Genomic DNA, 27,992 nt, shown 5'->3' on the forward strand with positions numbered 1-27,992 from the left:
GGGACCCGGGGGCGGAGCGGGACCCGGTGCCCTCCCCCGGGCAGCGGGGGCGGGCTGCGGGCGGGACAGCGAGAGAAGGGCTGTCCTGGGAGGCCAGAAATCCACTTCTTTGGGGTGTTTTTTCCCTTCCCTCATGCCCGCGGTATTCAGTTTAGCGCTGGATTTATACTTTTGTAGCTCATCCTGTTTGCACAGATGCGGACCGAGAGCAGCGGGAAGGGAAATCAGCGGAGCTGGGCTGGGGATGCAAAACTTGAACTGTGTTTGCACCAGCTGTTCTCTGGCTCGGCCCTTCAGCCCCGTCCGGTTCACATCGGGCCCTTGGACCTTGATGCAATCGCATGGAAAACGTAAACAAAATGCAATCTGAGTTTTAGGTTTTGAGCCTCCTCATGTGCCTAGCCCCATGTGCTCGTCCTATCCAGGCTGTATCAAGTCACTGTCATGACAGTTCTGGGGACAGGCAGAAATCAGCACTTTAGTGACTCCCAATAATATATTCCAAAGGTAAAGCTTCTGATTTTCCTTCTCTTTGAGACACAGAGGGAAATCCCAGCCCTGCTCTAGCTGTTCCAGAGTGTGGGAGAGCAGCATTGGTCTCCATCTGGGCCAGGAGCTCAGCATCCTACAGGGATGCAGGCCACCGGGATTCCCCCCTTCCTTTGAGAGGAGTCCAAAGACCTTTTGACTGTGACTGGGAAAATCACTGTGGGGTATCTGAGGGTTGGGATCTGGCTGCTGTACAGCCACCAGGCTATTCCAGAACCCTCCGGGCAGTGCCCAGGCTCCTGGTAAACAGGCAGGAATAAAATATCCTGTTATCCACCTCCAAAGTGACTAGGGCTCTGGTGCTCAGCTCGGTCTTCCCTCACTCCTAAGTGAAGGACTCAGGTGTTGAATGACAGGAACACATTTCCTGATGAGTTTAACACTGGATCAAAGAATCAAGGGAAAAATATGTCTCAGGAAAGCCTTCGGGCTTCACTCCATGAGGAAAACCCCTGCTGCTGCTCTCAGGATTCTGGCAGTGCCCAAGATAGAGGGACCATGGTATCAGAAAGGTGGTTTTTTTTCTGGCCTTGCTGGCTGGTGAGGGTGGGGGGGGGACTCCTACATTATTTTCTTCTCTTGTTCCTGAACAACAAACCTACTCTGTGTGGCTTTGGAGACACAGCACATCTCCTGCTGCTCCCGGGACTGTGCAGCTGAACCATCACCCATCCCTTGGGCTCATCCCAAAGCCATGACAATCCCTGAGTCCTTATGACAACAATGAGGCTTTTGCAGCAAAAACTACAGGCACTCACAGGAAGCTCTTGTGGTTGCAGACATTCAGCTGAAGTTGGTTTTGTTCTGTTTTCCCTGGGGTTAGATTAAAGTGGTAAAAAGTGTGCGTGGGGGGTAAGAAGTGAGGTGGTGGCAGCTCACAGCTCACACTGCTGTGAGGGTGCCTCAGAAAAGCACCAACTACCCGAAACCCCATTTTTGAGCAAACAGAATCAAAACCAGTCCTCCTTTTCAGTCACTGCTTGATAACTGGAAGACAAAGAGTCTCTTCTATGAGCTGTAGGCGCTCAGAAGTGTAATGTGTAGATGTGGAGAACTTATGTGACCCCTGTATAATCCAGGAGAATAACGGCGCTTTCAAACAAAACAGGATAAACGAGGAGAACTTTTCCATCTGCATAAATGAAACCTGATAATTTGTTTAAAAGCAGATTAGGTGAATTTGGATAGAGCTCCGAGGTGGCTGATGCACATGAATGTTGAAGAAGCCTCTGAGATGCTGCTTGCCAGGAGCAGGGAGGGGACAGCAGGAATGCAGCCACAGCCTCTCCCTCCCTGTCTCCCACCGTGTCCTCCAGCCCCCCGCTCGGGCAGCATGTTCTCCACAATATATTTCCATCTTGCAAAGTTCAGCTATTCTTAGGCGAGGTTGTGAGTCATTAAGCACTTTCAGATTGTTTATTTGTCAAGCCACAGGCACTTAAATTTACTTCTGCAGCCAGACAACCCGCTCCGAGGATTTCTTTCTGCCGCAGAAATTACTAGGTGAAATTCCATGGCAAGAGGTCAGTCCTGCCGCCCCGGAACGCTGTGCCGGATCCCGCCCAAGGGCTCGTTTGCAAAGGTCAATATAAGAGAGGAAAAGAGCAACAAGAAGAATGTGGTTTCCTACAGCCTTTCACCACCTGATTTAGCTTTTGTATGTGTTTTTTAAAAAAGGGACTGGACCTTCCAGGATGGTTATAATGCCTCGGAGGGTGGATGGCGGTTTCTGATGGGGAAGGGGCTCCCTGGGGAAGCAGGTTTCCCTACAGTGGTGGGATTACATCCTCCTGGAGGAGGCCCTTGACTGCTCTGCGGTGGGGTTTCTCCCTGCAGCTCCCAAGAGCACAGAGACAGGAGCAGGAAAACAGATTTAATGTTGTGTTCAGGGCAAGGGCTGATGTGATCAAGCCCTTTTTGGAAAGGCAGTACAAAATCATTATTGTTCTATAGCATGTTAGTGCCAACATCCATTTTTGGATGGACTCTCTGCAAACTGCTGCCCCTCTTGTGTGCTCACAGGGGCTGCCTTGTATGGTCTGAATGCCAAAATCCTGCCCCATCCATCGGCAGGGGCTGTCATGCCTATGGCCTTCCACTTCTTGACTGACAGCAGGAGTGGGGCAAAACACTTCTGCGAGTGTCTGGGTACTGCAGGAATAGAAATATCAACTCATAAAGCACCTCTGTTTGGGAGGGTTTTAAGGATCATGCCATGATTATCATAAAACTTGACTATGCATCCCCTTTCACACACCAAAGCCCTGCAGGCAGGGAAAAGTGTGGAGGGTAGATGTGACCTGTGTGTTCAGGAGAAGATACAGCCTCCAGGAACCAACCTGGTGCTCATTCAAAAGCTACCAGCCCAGTGCAACCCTGGGCTGTGCACATCCTGTGATCCCCAAAGAGGTATGGGAAAAGCTTCATTTGCTTATGGCTCATGGATCACATTTGTGATGTTCACATCAAACAACATGAGCTTGCCTGGCAAATCAATTTGCTACAGTTGTGTTCTCAAAAAGAAACTGTTGTGTCCTTGCAGGCATTTGGGCTGCCCAGAGACACTGTGGCTGAGCCATCCCTTAAAGTGTTCAAGGACGGAGCTTAGAGCAAGCTGGTCTAGTGGAAGGTGTCACTGCCCATGGCAGGGGGTGGAATGTGGTGAGCTTTAAGGTCCCTTTCCACCCAAACCAGGCTGGGATTCTGTGCTGAACAAGAAATGCTGTTGCTTATAGTGCAGTCGGCACTGCTGCAGCCACAGCTGGAATTCAGACATCCATTTATAGACTTCAAATCTACTTAAAGAGAATTTCTTTGTTCAGTTATTCCTTGTAAAGTAGATACAATTTTTCCATAAATCTACTTGTGAACAGGTGTGTGTTCATGACCCTGGGCTTACTGTGATGAAGCTCTTTACAGGAGAGAGAAGCCATACACACGGAACAGAGAGAGGCTCAGCTGTTCTCTGCCTTAGCTTTGGTTTCCTGGATTTTTAGTCATATGGAATTTGTCCCTTTGGTCCAAGGGGTGATCTGATTCCCACTGACTCACCACACTGGGAGTTTCTGTGCTTCAGTGGTGGTTTAGTGTCTGATGACTCAGGGGCCAAATTCTCTACGATCCTCCTGATGATCTGCACCTGGAGAAGACCATTTCCCCAAACTCTTTCTGTTTTATTCTCCAGGACAAAGGGTCTAATATGACCCCTTGGTCTAGCAGGGCACCCATGGATAAAGATGTTACTTGTTGTAACACTGCCAACCCTCTTTAAAAGTCAAGCAAGGGCATTTATTGTTGTGTCTTCTTGGAGCCGTGAACTCAGCAGCCTGACTGCAGCCTGCATGAGGAGACATTGGTTTTCCTGGACCACCTGATCAACCTACAGCCCCTCCTAATACCGAGGGATGAAGCAGGAGGAAGAACTGATCTACACACCTTAACATCATAAATGCTTTCACCAAGTTTCGCTTTCACTGGAGTGATTCTTATTTCACTCACATTATGAGATCTTTGACAGTAACAAAGCGCTGTGTTTAATTTTTACGTATATTAAGTCTCTGGGATAGCCAAGGAACCTGACAGGCATCATTGGATCCCATTCTTCAGCTGAGATTCCAGCAGGGAGTTGAGAAATTCAGGAGGGAACGTCTCTGTGGTGGGGAGAAGACCCGGCACACTGATGCTATGGGTCCGGCACAGACCCATTTGATCCAAAGGCTTTGCCTGGAGAGCGATGGGAATGGGACACTTGAGCACAGCCATCTGCAGGCAGCAGGATATGGGATGGAGAGGCTGGATCTCTTTTTGGGGAGCTCTGGCTCCTGCTGACTGCAACAGCAGCTGGCAGAGGGTGGTCTGTCCTGCCCCACTGGGACATATAAGGCTCTGCAATACTCATCTTGATATGGCTATGTTGGGGTCACAGAGGCTTTGCTACAGAATTCCTTAAAAACCTGGCAGAAATGGCTCTGCTGTGGAGAAAAACGAGTCCTCACCTAAATCTTAAATCTTTTTAACAGTGGTCTCACATCCCTAGGTGTGGTGGACATATCCCTCCAGGTTTGAGTGGAATTATAAAATCTGTCCCAGGAATGTCTGTCAGTGGAGATGCTGCCAGAAGATGGTGCAAGTATGTGCAGGTTAGGTTTCCTCCTGTCTCTGCTTCCAGGAGTGAGTTGCAGCTCTGTACAATGTTATGCTGACCTAAGAACAGAAACAGGGAGCGATGTTACTTGTATTTTTATTTTAGTTATGATTTGCAATGTAGCACCTGGCTTGTCATTTGAATTCCAGCCCATAAAGGCAAACTGCGCTGCCTCTGCTACCGGCAGAGCTCTGGATCCATGTGTGACATCAAACAGAGCAGCAGCTCTGAGCTGTGAAAGAAAATATCCACACACAGGCAAAAGGTGGGGAAAACACCCTTAGGGATGCAATGGAACCAGGTACAGAACATCATGTTTTTCTGCAGTACATACAGGACTTTGCTTTCAAAGATATTTCAGGAGAAATGTTCTGTTTCAGACCTGGCCACAGAACCCTCTTGCCTTTGAGATTTTCAGTGTACAGAACCACACATTTATTCTGTTATGAACTAATCTGCTTTATCTCTACTTTATGGGTGAAGTTATTGCTATTTTCTAGATATCACAGATACATGTGTAGCTCTAGGAAGTTCACAGGTTACATCCAACTGTGTTTTCTCCTAAATTAAGAGGGAGACAAATGAGACCTAAGGCTACGATATCAGGAGCTGCGTACCTTGATCTCAAAACTTATAAACTCTCCCACACGGAGGAACTGTTATGGTTTGTGCATCAACAAGCTCATTGTTTGTGGCTCAGGCCTCCAAGCTGACATTTGCCTTCTGAAGCTGAAACTAAAAGGAGCTCATTGCAGGCTTCCTGTGGAGTTTACAGAACTGTAACAATTTCTGATTTATTCTTTCCTGCCTTTCCTAAATTCTGTATCTTTATGGATGCCAGAAAACAGCTGGTCACACAGGTCAAGCTTTTGGGCCAGGTTTTACTTGTCAGAGACTGAAGCTGCTGTAGCTCCTCAGGTGGGAACGAGTTGCTCTGCAGCCCAAATTAGGATCTCAGCCCTGATATAAAACAGTAGCTCTGCTGCTGCCTCACTCCCTCTGTCTGACATCAAATTGCCCCAACTCATCCTGTTTTGTTGCTGGAACCAGGCACAACCCTGGAGAGGTGCCCCTCTCACAGGGACTGGAGTTCTGCAGTGGCCAAATTGTTCCCACGTGCCCCAGCGCAGCAGCATCAAAGTTAAATAACGGGTTATGAAATGATTTGAGATCCTCTGAAAACAGATGTAGCTCATCAAGCAGGAATAGTTCAGGGTTTATGACGTTCCCAGGCTGCTTGCTGTGGGAAGAGTCAGATTTCCTTTCCAGTGGAGCAAAGCAAGACAGACAATTTGTTCCTGTCTCTGGCTGTGAAACGGCAGAGAGTTTGCATGAACTGTGGATCACCAAACAGTAAGATCCCTAAATATTCTTTTCTATTCCCTCTGTCTTGACATTTTATAGTCCGTATTTTTATTTTTGTGAACAGTTTCTTACCTTTTCTGTGTGGGGAATTTGACACAGAATTGTATCCTTCAAGAATGAGATGGGTTTTGCCCAGCGTAGGCTGCAGAACTTCCCACTCTGAGGTCCCTGTGTGATCTGAGCCTGCTGAAAGAGCACACTGTCTGCACACAATTTGCACCAAAATTCACAGAATAATTCTGACAATACAAGAACCCTGACAGATTTATAGGCCTATCACTGATGTGGCTGCAGCCTCTGGAAGTTGCTATAATTTATGTGATTCAGCCACAGCTAAAGGTTGGGGAGGCTTTTCCCTGCAGAGAATCATGCTCTGTACTGGAGACTGCCTCCAGGACTCCAGAAATCCCACCTCTGGGGAATCTGCTCTTTCCAGGCATTTCATATGGTTATTTTTGGCTATGTCTGTGGAGATTTCTGGTTTCCCAGCGCAGCTATTTTTATAACACATGGCTCTGAAGTCTATAGTATTAGACATAATTTAATCTTGCACATTGGAATGCCTTGGGTCTGTATGTAAGGAATCACTGCCTCCTGCACCTGCTCCCTCTTTGGCCTGTGCCTGAAATACTTCTTGACTGTACAGAGCTGGAACTTCAGAGGCTTCTAGACAACAGCTCCTTTATGGAGCATGCTAAGCTGCCATAAATATTTAATTAGGTGTGACTCTGCTTCTGGAGAGATACAGCAAAAAAATAATCCCCATTTCCTTACATTTAAACAGAACGTTTTCCTGCTGGAAAAAATGTCCATGCATTCACTAGTGACAGGGAGCCCTATTTTAAGAGGGGGCATAGAAATTTGAGAGGGTGAGAGGTTGGTGAAGAGTAGATTTCATGGAGCTGAGGGTTTTCCTAGGTGGGAAGGAGCTGCTGGATGGCTGGTTTGAGATGGAGCTGCGTGGGTGTCTCTTAGGCAGCACAGCACCATGTCAGGCTGGTGGGTGAAGCTTCTTCCCAACAAGGGGAGCTTCTGCTTCCCCTGTGTTTGCTGTTTAAAAATAAATCATGGCTGTAGGGGTATTTTATAATGTAAGCCAGGCTCTCCTGGGCATGCCAAGCGGTGACACTGCCTGGAGAGCTTCGTGTGCCGTAAAATTTTGGATACAACAATCACCTGGACTGGAATTACAGTTGACACAAAAATGTAGCTGCCTAAGAAAGCACAGGCAGAGGTGTGACTGTACTTCAAATTTTAAAAAACAATTAGTTGACAGACTTTCAGCTAAGATTTTACCCCAGTTTACCATACAGGTGACAGAGGGGAAACGTAATAATCAATCAGGACATCTCTTATAATGATATTGGCTTTGTCTTTTGAAGCTGGAGAGAACTAACTTAGTGGAGATAAAAAAGACAGGTGTATGGCTTGGTCAAAGTAACAATGATGGGGAACTAGGAAGAACTTTGTGAGTATGTTAAGGGAGAGAAATTATTTAGAGCAGGGTAAGGGTTATACATAATCAAATGAAATTACCAGTAGAAAAAATAAAACAGAAATTTTGAATTTTAATAATTCAGTAAGCAGACCTGACATGTAGCTCTGCTGGGCTGCACAACAGCTCAGCACAGGATGGCACAGAGGCCTCTTTAATGGGAGCATTTGGAAGGTGACACCACACTGTGGAAAAAGGGCAGGTAAAGTTGTTCCAAACGTGCTGAGTGAGTTTTCTGAGAGGTGCTGCACTGTCTGGGGCTTCCTTATGTCTGGTTGTGTGGCAGATACATTTGTTGATTCAAATAATCATTATACCTATGAAAACTGAGTTGACTTCATTAGACCAAAGAACCATAACCACCCTGTGAAAATGCTGTGTGCACTTCCAGTCCCTCAAAAATACTCAGCAAACATCTCCCTTCCCTCCTTCACTCAGTCACTGCCCATGAAAGTTACACTACAAGCCTGTAAATGTCCACAAGTCTGACTTTACACCCAAAGCTTGGCCTTCTTAAGTCACCAGTGGTGGTCCTAGGCACAAGTACACCTGGAGCTTAGCTAACACATGGAATTAGGAATTACTTCACATGCAGAATTAGACCCTCAGGCGGTGAAATCCTTGGATATAAATAGTCTTTTCTCATGTTTGTTAAAGCAGATGGCAAACCACACACTGGACAGGGCACACTTTTATTGAGATGAACAGCCTTGGTTGTGGCACTGGACTCGAGATCTGTGTGAACGTGCTTTTGTATCACACTCAGGAAACCTGGAGCAACCGGACCCCTGCCCTCGGAGTTTATTCCAGTCTGTTACTGATTCAAGGTCCAAACACTCAGAGATTTCACCCTCTTTCCTTACAACCACGAGTTTCATTGTCCAGCGCCTTCCAGCTCCCAGTGAAGTGACTCCTCAGCTGATGACTCAAACCAGCAGTGTAACAGACTTAATGAAACATTATTAATCAACCAAGCAGTTCCATGACTTCTGGGCACCACCCACCTGGATAAGGCTCTTGTTGTGTCATACAAAAGAACCTCTGTAGTCCTGAGTGTCTATTAACTGCAGTGACTTCAGGCAATGTTTGCTAAGTGGAGCTAAAGTTCATATCACAGAGCTCCTGTTTGGAAATCCAGCGACTTTGAGTGGGAATGCAGTAGCTCTGGAGATCCCACAGGCCAAGGAAATAGATCTTTAGGTCAATATATACCTTGGGAATCTGAACCTTGGTTCTTGGGTGATGGATTTGTGGATATTTCACCCACAATTTGGTGAAATTCTATTTGTAAATGAAAGCAAAACAAGTGCAGTGAGCATGTCTATGACTGTTGGAAGAGACATAATTCCTGCCATAATTCATATGAATGTGACCTATATGTAATGAATTCATGAAGCAGTGTAAAAAACATCTAAAAAGTGCAAGATTGCAAAAAAGTGTGTGATTTCGTGGTGGTTTAGTTTGCTTTAGTACTCAGTAGGCAGCACAGTGCCACGCTGGGGGGAAGCAGCAGGGGTTTGTCCTGGGGAACTTCAGCTTTGGAGAGCTCAAATTTGGGGTAACTCCCCCCAAGGCCTAGGTCTGGGCATGGTTCGAAGTCAGTTATGAAACTAATCCTATAAAATATCTTATGTGAATAACTTAAAAACATTTTATAACAGTTTTCTGGTGGAATAAACGACTGTGGTTTAGCTTCAGAGGCTTAAAAAATTAACAGCAGTGCTTAAAAAGTGTGACTGGCACATGGAGTTCCTTATTCTCAAGATAAAAAGATGAATCTTTAAGATTCCGGACCTTTTGGGGCGATATGAAATCACAGAGCATCATAGTTGGACTTGGATTGTTCTTGTGCGTGGCAAGGAGAGATGTGAGAAATCCAAGCCCTTTCATGAGGTAAATAAAAGAGCAATTTTCAGAGCCAGATGAATTTGTGAAATACTGAAGCCACCAAATATGTAAAGACAAGACCTTGTTAATTCACAGCAAGTAAAACCAAAACAAACTACTGGGGCCTTTCATGTAAACAGGACTATTGTGTGTCCCACAGACAGTTGCCTGGATGCAAGACTGACAGTAGATTTAAACCATTTCACTGTTTTTTCTTAAAATAAATGAAAGCACAGTTGTCTTTAAGCACAGGACTGGCTCTTACTTTGATCCACAGATAAAAAAATGTGTTTTACCCCCTTGCATTAGTTTGACTGTCATAGGTTTTTTCTTGAAAACAAATTATATAGTTAAAACAGGTTAAAAAAAAAAATAGAAAAAAGTCTTAGGTAGAAAGGGGCCTTTTTTCTAAAGAGTGTGATGGATCTGTCTGTGATGGATGTGGAGCTACAAACACACTGACTCCTGACCATCCTCAGACTGAGTCACTCACAGAATTTATGTTTTCTGTCAGCAATGTATAAACTGGTCCTGGAGGGGCCAGGGTTAAAGAGCAGAATGGACTAATCTATAGCATTTTCCCACATTCCATCTTTTTTTGAGTGTAGTGATCTGTCCCAGCATCTTTGCTGCCTTATCAGCTTCGGTGATAACTATTATTTATTGCCCTCTCCACAGCTGTGCTGGTAAAGCCTTTTTAGCTGGGATCTGACGGGGACTACAGTGAAACGCTTGATTTACGGCCGCGCAAAGCGCGGGACAGCCCCTCACGAGAGGGCCGCGGGGCCGCCATGCGGGGCTGGGCCGGGACCAGCCCAAGGGCCCTCAGGGCGGGCGGAGCCGCGGCCTCTGATTGGCTGAGCCGGACTGGGAGGCGTGGCCAGAGCGGGACCGATCCACGGCGCGCGGGCGGGGGTGGGGGCCTGGCTGTCCCCTCGCAATGGTACAGCCCGAGCCCGACAGCCCTTTGGCCGGGCCGTTACCAGCGCCCGCGCGCGCTCAGCCAGGACCCCCGGCGGGCTGTTCGCCGCGCTGCCTGATGCGGCGGCGGGCCTGCCGCGCCGCTGCTGGCGACGCGCTGCCACCGAGGCGCCTCCGGTGTCACCGCCAGCTCCCTGCGCGCCCCCCTCCGCCGCTCCGCGTGGCTCTTCGCTGCTGCGCTTGCCCCGCGGCGCGCTCCCTCTCCGGCGTTCCCGCGGGGCGGGCGGCGCGGGGGGGGCGGTTGGTGCGGGGGAGGGCGTGCGGCTCGAGGCGGGGCGCGCGCGGGGCGCCCGCTGGGGGCGGGGAGGGGGTCCTCGCGGGCGCGCGGAAAAAAACGCGCCAAGTTTGCGGGCGCGCGGCCCGCGGTCTCCATGGCAACGGCGAGCGGGAGCGGGGCCGCGATGTAGCGGTGAGTGAGGGAGGGACGGACGGACGGGGAGGGAGGGACGGGAGAGAGGGGGCAGCGGCCGCGCCGCCCGCCCGGGCCCGCCGGCCGCGGGGGACATGCGGGGGCGCGGGGGCGGCCCGAGCCAGGGCGGCGGGCGGCGGGGGGGGCCCCCGCGGCGAGTAAATGGCGCCTGGTGTGCGCGTGTGTGTGTGTGTGCGCGCCAGGTGTGAGCGCCGCGCCCCGCTCCAGCCATGCCCGGCGTCCTGCCCGCCGACACCGCCAGGGCCAGCCCCGGCAGGAAGAACAGGCTGTCGCTGAAGCTCTTCCAGAAGAAGGAGGCGAAGAGAGCGCTGGATTTTACCGAGGCGCAGGAAAATGAGCAGAAGGGCGCGGAGTTCAGAGGCGCCGAGATGTGAGTGCCGCGCGGGAGAAGTTTGTTTTGTGGCGATGCTGTGTCGGTCCCGCGATGCTCGGTCCTCCGCTCGGCTCCGTTTCGTGTCCGTGTATAAATGTGCGCTGCAGCGCGCGCTAAATTAAATTAACGTGCGCTTAGGGCTGAATTAACGTGCGCTGAAAATTAAATTAACGTGCGTTTAAATTTAGTTAACCCCCGACCCAACTTAATCAAACTGAACAAAGTAATCACAATAACCGATTTTTTTTTTATAACTTTTTGAAGAAAATAAGTTTGTGACGCTGTGGATGTTTAGTTGGCACAAACTTTAGGGATCACTTGAATAAGTGACTCTCTTTTAAAACTAAATAATCGCTATAACCAGTTTCTACAGCTGTCTTAAGGGAGCAACTTTGCCACACTGCAGGTGTCTTCAGTTGGCACAAACTTTATGATCACTTCAAGAAGTTGCTTTGTTTAAAATTATATAAGTAGTTACTCTACTGCTGAGGTATTTATATTATTACTTATATTAAAATGTAACTTTTTGTGAGATGATTCTTAATGAAAAGATGTTGGATTTTAAAGGCTGTTTCTGCTGCAAGGAAATGAATTGGTTGTGGTGCCGCCTGTCATTCATTGGGGCTTTTCAAGCCCTGAGCAAATCTATCAACCCATTTCTTTGCTAATAGGGGGGTTTAAGTGGGAAAAAGCAATGTTGCTTGATTGTGGTCAGTTAGAAATAGTTGGAGTCTTAAAAATTTGGTTCTGTTGTGTCAGTACAGTACATTAATCACTTATATCAGTGATTAATAGTAATGATAATTAGTATATTATGTGTCAGGTTCATTAGTTTATTTTAATTCTGTTTGTCTATTTTTATCTTTTCTGCTTTGTATCCAGAAATTATGTGACTCTGGAACAGGGCACAGGGATAGAAAATATGTTCTAGACATGTTTTTGTACCTTAGGAATGAAAAGAAAATGTACAAAAATATTTAAAAGTGAACTTTCTTTTTGTTGTTGTTCCTTAAATTGGTCTCCTGATATTACTTGAAAAGTATGTGTTGGGACTAACAGCAGATTTGCCTGAGTTTTGTAAAATTGTTTATTTTTGGGTGGTGTTTTAGCTGGGGAGTTTGAGTGCCTAGAGTGAATATAGACACTCTCAGACACACTTTGATGTGATTTTGAGCTGTGTATCTTAGTGATGAATTCTGTCGGTTGGCTCTGAGATGGGGGGTGAAGGAGTCCTTTTCCAAAGCTGTCTCTTTACTCCCTGTTTTCTCTGTTCCACAGTGACCAGGTTGTTCCTGCAGCACAGCCTCCCTCCCTTGTCAGCTGTGAGAAGAAAGACAACATGTTGCCTTTTGTGGGCTTGAACAACCTGGGGAACACCTGTTACCTGAACAGTGTCCTGCAGGTGAGGGCAAGGGGGACCTCAAAAAGGGGTTTTTATGGTTAAGCACAAGTGGGTGAGATTTGTAGTTTGATATTCCATGGATGTCTGGCTGTAGTATGAAGGGAATCTAATTACAGTGTGGGGGGAAAATGTTGCTGCAGGAAATGTAGGTTGTCCTGATTGGGTAATTCTTCAGTTTCCATACTCAGGGCTCCTCCCTGCTGTGAAAAATCCTGGATCTTTGTGTGCTGTGCACAGCCTGGGGAGGTGCAGAGCTGGCTGGATCATAAATGTGGATTTCTATGTGGAGTAACCTCTTACTCAAGTTATTCTCCTGTTTTCAACTGTTGCTTTCAGGTATTATATTTCTGTCCTGGTTTTAAAACTGGAGTAAAACATTTATATAACATCATTTCAAAGAAGAAAGAATCTTTGAAGGATGAAGGAGAGCAAAAGGCAGAAAAGGTAACAAATCTCCACATGTTCTTTACTTTGTAAGTAAGGCTGCATGCAGGGAGTTTAGTGCAAATCTAACTCATTTCTTCTGTTCTTAACAAATTTCTCAGCATTGCTTTCTACGGTGTTACTTCAGTAAAAGATATATTTGTTTTGAACTTGTGTTCAAACATGAGTGTTCAGAGGGTCTGTAAACTTGTAAGCCCAAGTCTTAAAGTTTAACAGAAGAAATTTGAAGATACCTCATCATGCTTTTGGCATTAAGATAATTATGATATATTACTTTGAGTGGATGGAAATGGGAATTTGGGCAAGAATGGTTTGGGTGTTTAAAATAATGGCTAATTTGGCTTTTATGTTTGTTTTCTACTTCGAAAAGAACAATATATTGCCTGAAACTCACCTGCTTCCCATGGCACACAAAAACCCTGTCAAATATCCCTAAGAAAACTAAGGGAGGGCAGAAGAGAAAAGTTTAACTTGTTACAGACAAAACTGCAAGTGTTTTTTTTCTTTTTACATTGTTATTGCAGGCAAGTTGTAAAGAAGATCCCCTGGCAAGTTATGAGCTCATCTGCAGCTTGCACTCCTTGATTCTGTCCGTTGAGCAGCTTCAAGCCAGTTTTCTCCTAAACCCAGAAAAGTACACAGATGAACTTGCTACTCAGCCCCGAAGGCTCCTGAACACCCTCAGGTACAAATCACCCTAAACATTGTCAGGGTTTGCTCCTGACGTTTCCAGGTTGTTCCCATTGCACAGCTTCAGAGGCTGGTGGAAGGCAGATGATCTTGAATTTTGGGTGGCCTTGTACAAAGTAAAGGTTTTGTGCTTATTGTTATCTCCATGATGTCAGAAGCCTGAAGTAAATTTTAACTTTGTAAGAATGTCATTTAAATGCAGAAGAGGGTTTAAAATGGTGCTTAGCTTTAGGTACAGAAGTGTCATAGAACTTTGGAATGGTTTGGGTTGGGAGGGACCTTAAAGATCATCCAGTTCTGCCCCCTGCCATGGGCAGGGACACCTTTCACTATCCCAGGTTGTTCCAAGCTCCATCCAACCTGGCCTTGAACACTTCCAGGGATGGGGAAGGATTCTCGATGACCTGAGAAGCTGCACCACTGGGTTGCAATTCAGTGTGTGTTTAAATGCCTAAGGCTGAACTTTCCCACGGCTCTGTGACAGGGAGGGCTTCTCTCTAGGCCTGGACAGGACCTTCCATGACTTTTCTGTCTAAATGCCTAATTTAAATCTCAAATCATGTTACCCAGTTAGCAAAGAATAACTAATCCTCGTTGCTCTGCTTGTTTCTTTTCCCTAGAGAGCTGAACCCCATGTATGAAGGGTACCTGCAGCACGATGCCCAGGAAGTCCTGCAGTGTATCCTGGGAAACATCCAGGAAACATGTCAGCTGCTGAAGAAGGAAGAGTTGAACAAACTACCCACGGAGGAGCCTGCATCTAAATTGGAGGAAAAACTCAACCCAAACCCTGAGAGCAACGGGACCGGCAGCGCTGCTGAGGAGGAGGATCCCGCTCCGAGCAGCCACGACGGAGACGCGGCCGAGGACAAGCTGCTCAAGGGACACGGGAAAAGGAAAAGTGATGCCGAGGGCGGCAACGCCAAGAAAAAATCCAAAGTGTCAAAAGAACAAACTGCAGCAGAGGAAAATCAAAGGCAGACCAGGTCAAAGAGGAAAGCGACGGGGGAAAAGTTGGAAACCCAAAGCGACGCCATCGCCAAGTGCTCTGGGGACAGCGAGAGCGCAAAGCCCACACAGAAGAAGTCACGGCTTAGGTTAAACTGGTTAAAATCCTCATGCAAGCAGCCCAGCATTCTGTCCAAATTTTATAGTCTAGGAAAATTAACTACAAACCTGGGATCCAAAGACCCAGGGAAAGAATATGACTGTGAGCTCGAAGAGTCATCTGCCAAGTGTGAAAACGGTGACAGTAAAGAAGAATATCATGAACCAGCATCTCCTGTGGAAAACCACCATGAAAAGCGAACTGAAAAAGAACCAAAAAAGGAAGGTTGGTACACAAGTGATGGGCTTAAAATTAGTATGATTAAGAAAGTGCAATGCGTGGGAAGTCAGTCTTCAGACTGCACAGCCTGCAGAGCTCTAAACACAAAATTAGATTTTCAGGAATTGAAGAAGATTTTTAGGAACAGGAATTTATTTTTATATGTGTTTGTAATTTTTTTTTTTTATAACTTGACCTGTTTAGCTTAGATCTCAAGATATTCCTCTAACATTCTGTAATCATTTTGAAATGTATATGTATAAAAAAAAAAGGCAGAACACTGCCAGGTTTGTATTACCACTTAATTTTTGTCATCCATAGACATAGCAAATGGATTCAAGATTTAAAGGAAGATGATGGTCAGGAGCAAACAGAATTAAACTCCATTGGCCATGGCTTTGTGCCCAAGTTTACAAATAATATTCTCTCCTTCCCTCCCTATTGTTAAGTTTTCTCCCATATTCCCAACATTCCCAAGAACTAGGAAGGACACAGGATGTATTACATATTCTAATTAGCTGGGAGGTATGGATTTTGTGTCAATGAAACAAGGTACCTGCTGAGAGAAGGGGCTCAGTATGAATTCAGTACTTACCAATTTGGAACTTTCTGACCCACCCACCAATTTTTATAAAAAATTGAAGGAATGCAGAGTCTTTGAGATCTGCATTTCTTCAGCAGATTTGACCAAAACTGCCCAACAAATTTAGAAAGTATTGGAGGAGAGGACTGAGAATAAATAGAAACCAGCCAAACCCACACATGTGACGCTCCTTGAGGAGGCTGATAGTCCATACTAAGAAGTCAGTGCATTGGTGACAAATATTGCAGAATGCCACACTTGAAGTATAAAACAAGTACCCAATCTTAAAACAGAAATTAAAGTTTGAGGACCAAGAGACAGAGGCTCCGTATTTACTTACTAGTGGATGATCATCTGAAAACTGCGTGTGATACGTAGTTTTAATTCTGATGTGGGATCCCTAAAAGGCTGTGGCTCTAACACAGTGATTTTTCACGGATAGCCAAAGATAGTCTTTGGAAGAAGGTGCAGCTTGCTCAGTGATGTGACTTGTACTTTCTCTAGGTACAGAGCTGGCTGTCTTTGAACTGGTGGAGAAACTGTTCCAGGGCCAGTTAGTGCTGAGAACAAGGTGTTTGGAGTGCGAGTGCTTTACTGAAAGGAGAGAAGATTTTCAGGACATCAGTGTTCCAGTGCAAGAAGATGAACTTTCTAAAGCTGAAGAGAGTTGTGAAAGTAAGTAATTGTCTCAGAAAGGGGTGTGAGGTGTTTCTGCCTCAGCCAGCCACAGGGAAGGACAGTGCTGTGGTTATCAAGGAACATGGCTCCTGTTTGTGCTGACTAAAATTAGAGGCTCTTATCTCTTGTCCTGATTAACTTTAGACTTTGGAAACACAGTGCTGATACTGTTGACAGATCCAGATAATAAAATTGTTCCAAATCTTAACACGTAGCATGGACTGCTTACAGTCCTTCACTTAGGTACATGTTTTCCTGCTTATAAATAAGTATTTTCTTTGATGTAGGTCTTCCCTTCCTTCTTGGATAAGGAATTTTTCTGCTTTTTCTTCTTAAAAGAAATATTTGCACTTTTTCCTCAAAATTGAATGAGAACCCAGCTTTAACTACTCTAAAATTTTTTTTTAGTGTTTTAGATTGTTGTTGCCTTAATAGCATGTTTTATCTTTGTTAATGTTAATTCTCTGATCTCTTTCACAAATTTTATTGATCTGTTCATAGTGTTTAGGTATTTTAAAAAGTAAGCATTATACTACTAAATTTTGAAATGGAGAATTTTAAGGGAATTAATTTTAGTTGCCATGGAATTAATTTGGAGCAGCTTTTACTGCCTTTACTCCCCATTTTGGTGAAGGACTCAGAGTAAAATGTGTGGGGAAATGTTCATGTGTAAAATGCTGCTGTCAGTGTAGGTGATCCTGTCAGCAGTGTGAGGGTGGCAGGGGAGGCAAAATGTAAGAAGGGAAAGGGAACTTTCTGGTTATTTTGGATGTTTGCCCTAATAAGTGAAATTCATGGACCCAGTTTCCAGACGTGGCAGCAGAATTACTCTGTGTTATCTGAAACAAGCTTTGGGAAAATCTTAGATTTGAAGAAAGAGATCTTTTCAACCCTTCCTGAAATGCTCCAAAGATTCAAATACATCTATTTCACACATACTGAGTGTTCTTTACAGTGTTGTTGTTTTTGAGCCTGTCTTTGACATGTTTTGTGTTGTTGTTGTTCTGGTGGGAGCTTTGGAAATGTAAATATTGGCCTATCTGTGAATGTAAATGTAATGATTCTCTTTTCTAGTTTCTCCAGAGCCAAAAACAGAAACGAAGACTCTGAAATGGGCAATTTCACAGTTTGCCTCAGTGGAAAGGATTGTGGGAGAGGACAAATATTTCTGTGAGAACTGCCATCACTACACGGAAGCCGAGCGCAGCCTTTTATTCGATAAAATGCCCGAAGTTATAACAATTCACTTGAAGTGCTTTGCTGCCAGTGGCTTGGAGTGAGTATGCATTGACTGTGTTATGAAACAGTGTCCTGGAGGAAGGGAAATCATATCACAGGAGTTGAAAATGCTTTGTAACTTTGCCAAAAGCAGATTTCCAGATTGAAATTAACTTAAATGGCTGGGATGCAGCCCCTGATTCCATAAAGGCTTTTTCTTCTTACGAGCAGTGGCAGAAATTACCTGCAGGAAAATTGACTTTTAGGAGACTTCTTGACAAAAATATTTTGACTATACTCTTAAAAAACAGCCTGATTTACTGTTCTTTCTTAAAACTTTACTTTAAATATCACCTGTCCTTTTGAGTTTAGAGGCAGCTTTAAGTACTTTAACAGAATAAGTAATTAGAACAAATCTGAATTTTATGATCACAGCCAGTCTCTACCTGAATGTAAGTACTAAAAAAATGAATGTAAGTGGGGAAGAATAATAATCAGGAGTTAAATATTTTAAAGAGCTAACAGTCATTACCCAAAATTGATCAATTCCTTAAAAAATACTTTTAGTACAAATTTTTACAATTTTTACAATACAAATTTTAGTGCTCTCTACCTGAATGTGAGCACTAAAATCTCAGGTGGAAAAATTGGCAGATAAATATTTTAAAGAGCTAACACACCAAAAAACTGATCAATTAATTTAAAAATGCAGTAATGCCAGCCTCACTGATGTTCAGCTACTGAGCAATCAGTGTTTGATGTTAGAATTGTAGTAATTCTTATGTTTTGAAAGCAGTTGTGAGTGGTTTTGTTTGGTTTTTTTCATACTTGAGAATTTAGGGATTTTCTCTGGGATGGGAGGAAAACTTAGTTTATAATATTTGTGTCACCAATATTTTAGATAAAAGTACCACATCTAAGTTGTCAGATGATTTGTCAGAGGGTGCTCTCTAAGCAAGTGCTGGTATCTGTGGTCAGTTTAAGATTTGTAACATCCAGTGCTGAGGATGGTATTGTTACCTTTTTACAGGTAGTTTGCTACGATTTGTTAAAGGTGCATTTCTCACTCTACCCATTTGTAGTATTTTTTTTTTTAGGAATATCCAGGTTTCTGACAAAATAGAAAGGAAACTTCCTCTGTCTCTGCAATGTCTTTTCATACAAGTCCAGGATCATAATACACAAAATTGTCTTTTCATTGATGTCCATAATATTTGACTTAAATATTGACTTAATATATATTGACTCAAAGTTGCACACTTAAAAATCCCCTTGTATTGTTGAGTAGCACTTGATGTGGGATGGCATCCTGGTATGTTTATAGGCTATTGAAAAAATACCACCTGAAAGGAAACCTGAATATTATCTTCCATTTGCTCCTCTATTTCCTATGTTTTTGTTTCCTTAGGGAAGCACTTTCAGGTTAAACAGCCATCTCCTGAGCCACTCACCTCTTCTTCTGTCCTGGCAACCTTCAGGTCCTTGCTCCAAAATACTCAGACCAATATCCAGGTCAGAGTGAAAATCCAGTCTGTTGTGCTTTTCCTCCCGTGTCCTCAGTCATGCCAGACATTTTCTGCCAAGGGCTGGCAACCAGAGATTAAGGAAGTCAGAGTGGAAAAATCAGTGTACAACTGGAGTCAGTGATGAAGCTGAAACTGTTTAGAAGAGTTCCCCGGTTTTTGACTTGAATGTTTTATCTTGGACAAAACCATGTCATTGCTAAAAGTGGTAACAAACTGTTTTACTGTCTTCAAACTTACTTAAATTTTTAAGCTAAGCATCTTCATCCACCTTCCCTTAGCTCCCATAAAAATTTGGAAATGTTGCCTGCTCAGTTGTGCTCTACTGAGTTCTCTGATGACTGAGTTGTAAATAAATGAAGAGAAATGAAGGGTAATGTAAATATTTGCAGTTAATAGGAGCTTTATTCATGTTTCCTAGATGCTGGTTTGCAAAGTGTTTGTTTTAAAATAAAGCAACCAGTGTGAAAATCTACTTGCCTGGGGATGAGTAATTCTCTTTGGCAAGTGTGTGTGTGGGGGGAAATCATAGGCCACGTGTGCTCAGGCTGCAAAGCTCTTAAGGAGAAGTGTGTAACTGGTAATATGTAATTAAGCATTTCCACTATAGAAGCTTAGCAGTTGGTGAGAAAATCAGCTTTTTGTTTTGTGAAATGGAGTACAGTGGGTAAAGTTAATTTATAGCCTCAAAAGATGTAGCTGCAGAAGTCAGGTTTGCTCTGTGTGAAGTGCATCAGTCAGAGCAGGCAGGGTACTTGGCATGCAATTTTTCTGTCTTAAGATTCTTATCTTTAAGAAGAACAAAAAGCTAATAGGAAAAGATTTCCTCTCTTACTTCTTTCCTCCTCTCCAAGTCTTTAATGCTGGATCTCATTCAGAAGAAAGGCAAAGCCTGCTTTTTACTGCTCTGTGTATGATTGTCCCAGTGTGCTTGAGTGGAACTGGATTTCTGATCTGGAGTATCAGCAAGCAGTTTCTCTGTTCCTTGACTTTCTTCTGCATATCTCTATTTCTGGCTACTAACAGTAGGGATTTTCAGAAGATTTAAGTTTTATTATTTCTGATTATATGCTCTTTGTGTTCCTTTTGGTGGAGTCAAATGTTTATGTTAAGCTTAGGTCTAAAGTGAGATTTCAGTTAATGAGAGTGACTGACTGAGTATCTGTGTGTGTGTAAATGTGTTTATCAGGGTTTATGGCTGTGAACACGAGTGAAATGATGAGAAGTAGAATCAAAACTAAACCCAGGAAAACAAGAGTCTGTTACTGCAGTTATGCCATAGCTACACTTTCCTTGGATTCGAGATGGTTTTTCTTAGGATAATAGCAGTGAGGTCTTTGGGACCTCAGTTTACAGGGCTTGCCTGTATTCCCCTGGATTTTTCCCTACAACACCCTGAAAGTTGAGCAAGAAGTGAATCATCACTGGAATCTATTAGGACATCACAACCAGTCACTAAATAAAGAGGTTAATTAATTTGTGCTGATGCAATATGTTACTCATCAAGATCAGAATAATTCAGTAATGTGGGGTTTTTTTCAAACTGTAGAAGATCCTTGTAAGGATGAAAGGACTTAAACTTTTCTCATGGTAAATTTGTGCACTATGAACAAAATGCTGAGTATTTCTGGAATACCAAATGCTTTTCCAAGTAAATCAGCCAGAGAATTGCTTGGAAAAAATGGACCACCATAGGACAGGTAATGAGGAATCCCTGGCAGCAACTGTTGGTTGTCACTAGGTGCACACCAGGGGCAGTGCACTGAGGGCATCTGAGAAAAACCACTCAGATTTTCTAAGTGATTCTGAAGCTACTTAAAAGTAAAATAGATTTGTATTTCTTTATTTAGCAAATGACTCTTTCAGGAGGGGAAAAAAACCCAACCCTCCTTATTTCAGCCTTGGCTGTTGAGGTTTTTGTTTCGCTTTTTAAGCAGAGTGGTGTCTGGGGAGGAGTGCAGGTGTTTGTGCATGGACAGAATCAGGAATGATAACAATTAGCCTAATTATTTTTATCATCACTATTTAAAAATTAATTTAGTTGATACTTTAGAAAAAAGGAGTCTCTGAAATTGTTAAAATTTACAGTTCCTAGGCTGTAAAATTTACCATTATACAGTCATAAAAGTGCCTTTACTGACCAGGATGCTGGGAACAGATGTTGGTGATCCAAAGTGAGAAGGGAGAAACTTCTCCTGATCACTTGTGGAAAACAACAGATGGGCCTACAGACCTAAAGTGGTGTTTACTGGGAAAGAGTTTAACTTGTGTCTCCCTTGTGAAGGTTTGACTGCTACGGGGGCCTGTCCAAGATCAACACTCCGCTGCTGACGCCGCTCAAGCTGTCGCTGGAGGAGTGGAGCACCAGGCCCACCAATGACACCTATGGATTATTTGCCGTGGTCATGCACAGCGGCATCACCATCAGCAGCGGACACTACACGGCCTCGGTCAAGATCACGGATCTCAGCAGCCTGGAGCTGGACAGGGGCACCTTCATGGCCAACCCCACGTACGCCGTGCTCAAACCGGAGCCGCTCAACGAGGAGGAGGCCAGAGCTGTGAGCGACGACGACGGCGAGGTCTCCTTCAGGGTCAACGGCGCCACCCAGCTGGGCAAGGTCCTTAGCAAGAAGAACATGGAAGCTGTGGGACTGCTCGGGGGGCAGAAGAGCAAGTCTGACTGTGACCTGTACCCCAACAAACCAGCCAACCCCGAGAAGTTCCTCAGTGTGGTCACGGAGAGCAGGAGCCCCGAGCGCAGTGCAGGGAGCACCGAGCAGAGCGCGGAGCACAGCGAGGCCAACGGGGTGGGAGCCAGCGGGCTGGAAAACAAGGCTCTGTATGTGCTCCAGAGCCTCAAGGAGTACGAGGGCAAGTGGCTGCTCTTTGATGACTCCGAAGTGAAGGTCACAGAAGAAAAGGACTTTCTGAATTCTCTTTCTCCGACATCGTCATCTACATCGACTCCTTACCTACTGTTTTATAAGAAAATTGTAGAGTGATACTGTACTTTGACTGTAAATATTCGGGATTTGCATACACCTCTTGGTCTGATTTGCATCCAAACTACCTGGAAGAAACGGCTGTTTTGTTTTTTGAAGCTACTGATTCTTCATGTTTTTGGTCTTTTTCTTCAGTGTAAAGTGGCTCAACTTGACTTAACAAAACACGACATGGAACTTGACTCACACCTTAACTTTTCTGCTGGAGAATAGTGCTACAACCTTTTAGAAATACCAGTTTGTATAGATCCTAAACAAAGCCTACAGCACCAATAGTGGTTTTACTGCAGCTCTAGGTCTCAGACATGCCTATTGTATTATTAGCTTTTTCTTTTTTTTTTTTTTTTTTAAATAAAATTTATTTGTATTCATACCCTGGAGTAAATGTATATTAACTAGCAAATTTCACCAGAAGTTGTGTATTTTTGTAACTTGGGAAGTAACACTTCATATTTAGTCTTTGGGTAATTGATGTGGTTTATTCTCCTGATCCTTTTCCTTCCTGCTTTGTGCAACTCAGAGCACAAGGAAAAGGGTCTTGGAACCTTGTTTAGTGCATTGGAGGGACCTGAACTTCATAGAAATGCTTGACTGGCCTAATTTGCATCTTGTTGCATAGGTGTTAAAGGGCAAAGTGTAAATAGGTGTGATTAATATTTCAACACAGGGGCAGAGTGTAGTGTAATTAAAATAATTTTGTACTTTGAAGAGTGGAGCCCTCTGATCTGCATATATGTCTGGGTGAGTTTGGAACTTAGTGGTGACCTTTTAACAGTGAATTTGTACCTGAGCTCACTGCAAAATAGGAAAATGAAAGCATTTGGCTTTGATGCTTTGTTAAGAATGTATATATGAAATAAAAAACTTATGATACTCATCTGAGACAACCAGATCAGACTCTTGTGTTGGAAGGGGAAAAACAAAGAGGAAGTGATTTGGGAACAGTTATAAAAAGGGGGTAAACTGTCTTAAAGAAATGGAAGGTTTTAAAAATAACATTCTGTGGGGGTTTTTTTAACTGTTTCTTGTACAGTAGATCCTAATTTGAAGGCATTTGATGACCAGAGGTGTGAGGTTCAGGGTAAACAGATACTTATTGCAAAACCAAAAATGTTTGCACTAAACATTATTTGGGATGAAAATCCCAAACTGTCTGTTAGACAATTTAAGGTGAATCCTATAAACTGACAGAGTCTTAATCACTATGACACAAAGCAAGGTGAGTATTTGTCATGGGATGGGTGGAATGACATGAAGATTGCAGAGAGACAAGGGAAGATACCCAGGATGTGAGTATGCCCTGGTTTACTGGATATATTTACCTTTTTCTAATACAAATTGGAGCCCCTGGTGGTCTAGCGGTAAAGGCGCCGCGCTATCACCGCGGAGACCCGGGTTCGATTCCCGGTCAGGGCCACTCCCGCGCAGGTGGGGCTCGTTAGCCCTTAAAGGCAACCCACCTACGTCCTAAGGACCTCGCTGCCACCGTCCAAGCTCGCTTGGCCCCGGCAGATGAACCTTAGGATTAAAGGGTGGGCTCAGTTCCGCGCACACTGTGTCTCACCTAAAAAATCCAATGTGCAGGCTGGAAGGTGTAAAGACCTTCCCCAGATCTTTGCTCGCGAAGACTGGCCATTATTATTATTATTATAATACAAATTAATTTATTTACAGGAAAAGCCCTAAAACCCTCTACCTAGTTAATTCTGCAATACTTAATTTTTACAACCTTTTATTGTAATGTTGTGTGAACACTTGAGGTAACTCAGGAAAAGTATCTTTAGTGTATTTTCCATGTTAGTGTCTGTACAATGTCTGATTGTTGTACAGGCCTTGACTTTGCAGCATATCCTAGATAAAAAAGCTGGAATGACAAATGCACTTACAACGTTTTCCAAAGCATTGCATCATAATAAATAATTTCAGAGTCTAAACCAAGAAATAGCTACATTAAAAAAATAACAGTGATCTTACCTTGCAAGGGCAGCACCATCCTATTACAGAATGCAATTTTTTAAGGTTTGCTGAATTTCAGCCTGCAAATGAAAGTTTATTTTTCCACACTTGACCCGAGAATTATCTTTTTCATTCAACTGCAGAATCAGGAGTGCTTCCAAGGAAACAAAATGCCATTATATTCAACAAAATGTGAGGAAGATCCAGGTGCCTTCCATCATAGCATAAAGCTTGGGAGAAGATTCTTTGTGGCAGCTGAACAGAAAGATTCTGAATGAAAAACACTCCTCTGGCACAGGGAGAAAAGGGAGCAGGGGGTGGGGTTTTTTTGAGATTTACTTGAGCACCACTTGCCACCCTCCTGAACTTGCCACTTGCTGCAGTAAGTCATGTAACTCTCCTGGAGTAGGACTGCTGTAAATTAAAGTTTCGTTCTTTCAGGCTTATTTGGATTTATTCCCCCTTTTTCACTGTGTAAATATTTTCAATGCCTCTTCCTGTAAATGTCTTGCAAAGCCACTCCCTCCTTCCTTAATATTTTCCATTATGAGAGTCCCTGACTCCTCTGATGCTTCCATAACCTTGTCAACACCCCCAGACTTTAAATATCCCTTAAAAGGTCAGAGTTTTTCTGTATTACATTCCATGACAACAGAACCAGTTCAGGATTATTCATATTCAAGGGAAACGGTCAAAAATTGACACAACACTCCCCAAAACACCACCACTGTGAAGCTGTTGGAATAAAAGCCTCTGGGAGGAGGGAAAATCAGCAGAACTGTCCCTTCCCAAGGCACCCCTTGGCCACAGCACTTCCAACAACCTGAACTAAGTATTGAGGACAACAAAGATCCCACCTAAACCCTCACTGCTGCTGCAGGAAGGTGTGCACTTCATGTATAAACCCATTTTTCCTTCTATTTTATATATATATATATATAAAGAGTATGTTTATCAAATTCAGTTTTTGTGTGTATTCATGTACATAGATGCACATTTAGGTATTTATATAGAGAAAATAAGCTTGTGTTGAATCACATACCACCTCTTCCAAGGGACTGTTCAACACAGAGAGAAAAATATAAAGGACCAGATTTAGGAGTTGTATACTCAGCTCCAAATCTGCTGCTTCCTCCAAGTGCTGTGTTAGACCCCAAAAATCACTGCTGTAAAACACGTCGTCTTTACATTACCAGCAATGCAAAGAATGCTTTTTATGTACGCTTTTAACTGTGATATCATTTTATGTTCTTTTTTTCCCAAGAAATTAGGTTTTAAATTAAAAAAGGAACAAAAAAAGCAGTTTGGTTGCATGGACACTGCTAATTCCAAGTGGTGAGATGTCTGGACTTCCCAGCTGGTGGAAATGACCATGTACACACAGAAATCAAGCTGGAACTCCACCTCATGGTACTGGAGGAGGTGAAGTGGTACCAACATGTGCCTCCATCCAGCCTTCTGCCGGCTACAGATGGAATTATTTTTCTTTGAAGCAAAGTTACCAAAGAAAAAGGACTGGGATAATAAAAAATGACCACTTGGTTAACAAGTGATGCCGTAAGACTTACCTTTCTCTGAACCTTTTCCCCAGGGATGGTGAGCTCTGAAGTCCAATGCACAGGGAATTAAAGTGTAAACATTCACATATTTAATAGTACCATCAAAATAACCATCATCACTACATTAAAAACTTCCAAAATGCATTTGCGTATGGTCCTAATATAAATTAAATATAGGAACTAAAAGTAAATAAATTTAACATTAGGTAATGCTATAAATAAAGGTAAATGCGTTTAGTGTACCTTTGAGTCATAAAAATGCCTTAAAAAACAGGTAAGTTTACAGCTCATCACCAATACTCTGGATACCACTGCCATGATTTTTTTTTTTCCAAACATTGTTAAGTCTACATTTGACAATTCATAATGATTTTTGGCCACTGAACACTTTGATGGAGGAAGAGGTGTGTGGGATGTCCAGGATGAAGTCCAAGTTTTATTTCACAGTAAAACTTCTTTGATTCCCAGCGCTGATAACAAGGCTCTTTGTCTTTTCAAAACCTTAATTTTTAAGTGCTTTTTTTTTTTATTTTGGTTTTTAACTCGTTTAGATTTCCATTTTGCGAAGGCTCATCCTGCTGAAGGAGTCTCTGAGGGAGAGAAAATACAATGATGAGCTCAGATTTTCCATGGTGAAATAAGAAGCCTCATCAGATGAATGACTCTGTACTTCAGTATTTTCTACAAAAATTAATTCCACTGGCATTAACTCATTGCTTTTCCAGTGAATTGTGTTTGGGTTTGGATCTGGGACCATCCAACCACCCAGAAAAGTGACAGAAAGTTTAATTCATGTGTACACAAGGGAAGCAGCACAAACCACCTGCCCTACTGAAATCTTTTTTAAGTCTTTCAAATACAGATATAAGTGCAATTTGCCAGGAATAGCTGGTGTGGGACTAGAAGGTCTTTGTGGGTCCTTTCCAACTCAGGATATTCCATGATTCTCTATCATTCCATGATTCTCTGTTCCATGATACTCTATATCATACCTGTATTAGGTTCCCTGCACAGGCTGAATTTCACAAGATTAGATAATTACCAAGCCAAAAGTGCTTCTGAAGTTCCCAGCTGGGTAGGGAGGGAAGAACTGGTATTCCCACCACTCCCAGCTGGTGAAAACTGCCTCCAGAGAGCAGCTAGGATAGTAGTGCATGATCTGGGGAGAGATTAAAACATCCCAAACCTGGACAGAGAGGGAAGGCCACATTTCTGCTACGGGCTTTGACCTGCTTGATATATCCATGACCTGCCTCATCCTCTGATCTGCTCAGGGACGTTGTGGATTCCCCATCCCTGGAAGTGTCCAAGGCCAGGTAAGATGGATCTTGGAGCAACCTGGGCCAATGCAAGGTGCCCCTGACCATGGCAAGGGGTGGAACTGGATGAGCTTTAAGGTTCCTTCCAACCCAAACCCCTCTATGATCCTGTGATTCCCAGTGGGGTTTTATGTTGTGACTCACTGCAGACAAACAAAAAGCCCAGACTTCACCTTCCCGGCCTTCCAGCATGGAAGACACCAACTATTTTCCCACCCTGCCTGCCCCTGGAGCACCTCATCCCAGTTTCACTGGGAATAAACCAGTGTTAAAGTTCTGCCACAGTGAGGGGGGTTTTGCATCTAAGAAGAATGGGATGCAGGATGGAAACCAAAAAAAAAACCTGTCACAGCTGAGGAGCAAAAGGAACATTGCAAACACCACCTACCAGAGCTGCTGGGAAGGGGATGTGCTCTCAGGCAGGACAGAGGGGCAGGGATGGACTCAGCCAAAAGAGCCACAGTAGAAACCAAAGAGATGCTTGCAGGTTCACTGGGAAGATCAGACACCCCAATCCCTGGTTTTCGACTCTCCTTATCCCTGCTGAGAGGGGAAAATCAAACACCCACCTGTGGCACGTGACTGGCAGCACTGCCTTGTACAGCTGGGGGATCTTCCTGTTTATGAGGGGCTGCAGGGCCTCCTTTAGCCGGTGGTAATTCCGCTCCAGCTCCCGCTGATATTCCTTCTGGTCTGGCCCGATCAGGCTCTTGTTCTTGCGCAGAGCATCTTCACACCTGGGAAACAAACCCTGTGAAACCTGGGCACAGCTATAAGGACCTGTTTGCTGCAGATTTGTTAATCTAATAGTACAAAAAAATCCATTCTGTTCCCCTGGGATGACATAAAATCCTTTTCTATCTTGTCTTTTGGGTGATAAACACTCAGCTAAACCTCCTGGTGTCCACGGGGGAAGGAGAGGGTGTCATATTTCCAATTTCCATTTCACTTCCAGAGTGACAACTCCTTTTATATTGTAATTTGCTCTCCAGTTATGTTTATCCTCTCTGAGGAGAAATGAAAAGCTGATCTTCACAAAGCCACTTCCAGTCCCAGAGGATTTA

General features: G+C 43.9%; 2 protein-coding genes across 13 annotated transcripts in view; one reads left to right on the forward strand and one right to left on the reverse strand.

Annotated features, from left to right (window-relative positions):
• Positions 1-10,727: 10,727 nt before the first annotated feature.
• Positions 10,728-22,971, forward strand: USP1 (ubiquitin specific peptidase 1). The gene is made up of 9 exons (XM_050307555.1): positions 10,728-10,830; positions 11,034-11,221; positions 12,503-12,626; positions 12,963-13,070; positions 13,595-13,755; positions 14,381-15,093; positions 16,175-16,345; positions 17,423-17,624; positions 21,374-22,971. The coding sequence occupies exons 2-9, from the start codon at positions 11,061-11,063 to the stop codon at positions 22,092-22,094; spliced, it is 2,361 nt and encodes a 786-aa protein (XP_050163512.1). The 5' UTR covers positions 10,728-10,830; positions 11,034-11,060; the 3' UTR covers positions 22,095-22,971.
• Positions 22,420-27,992, reverse strand: part of DOCK7 (dedicator of cytokinesis 7) — a 99,365-nt gene continuing 93,792 nt past the window's right edge. For all 12 annotated transcript variants that reach the window (XM_050307554.1, XM_050307553.1, XM_050307549.1 and 9 more), the window contains 2 exons: positions 27,498-27,665; positions 22,420-26,199 (listed from right to left, as the gene is read on the reverse strand). In XM_050307554.1, the coding sequence (XP_050163511.1) occupies positions 26,157-26,199; positions 27,498-27,665 (211 nt within the window). In that variant the 3' untranslated portion in view covers positions 22,420-26,156. The remainder of the gene's footprint in view (positions 26,200-27,497; positions 27,666-27,992) is intronic.

The sequence above is a fragment of the Myiozetetes cayanensis genome, unplaced genomic scaffold (assembly GCF_022539395.1).
Source record: "Myiozetetes cayanensis isolate MyiCay16 unplaced genomic scaffold, myiCay2020 scf12, whole genome shotgun sequence".
Taxonomy (NCBI): Eukaryota; Metazoa; Chordata; class Aves; order Passeriformes; family Tyrannidae; genus Myiozetetes; species Myiozetetes cayanensis.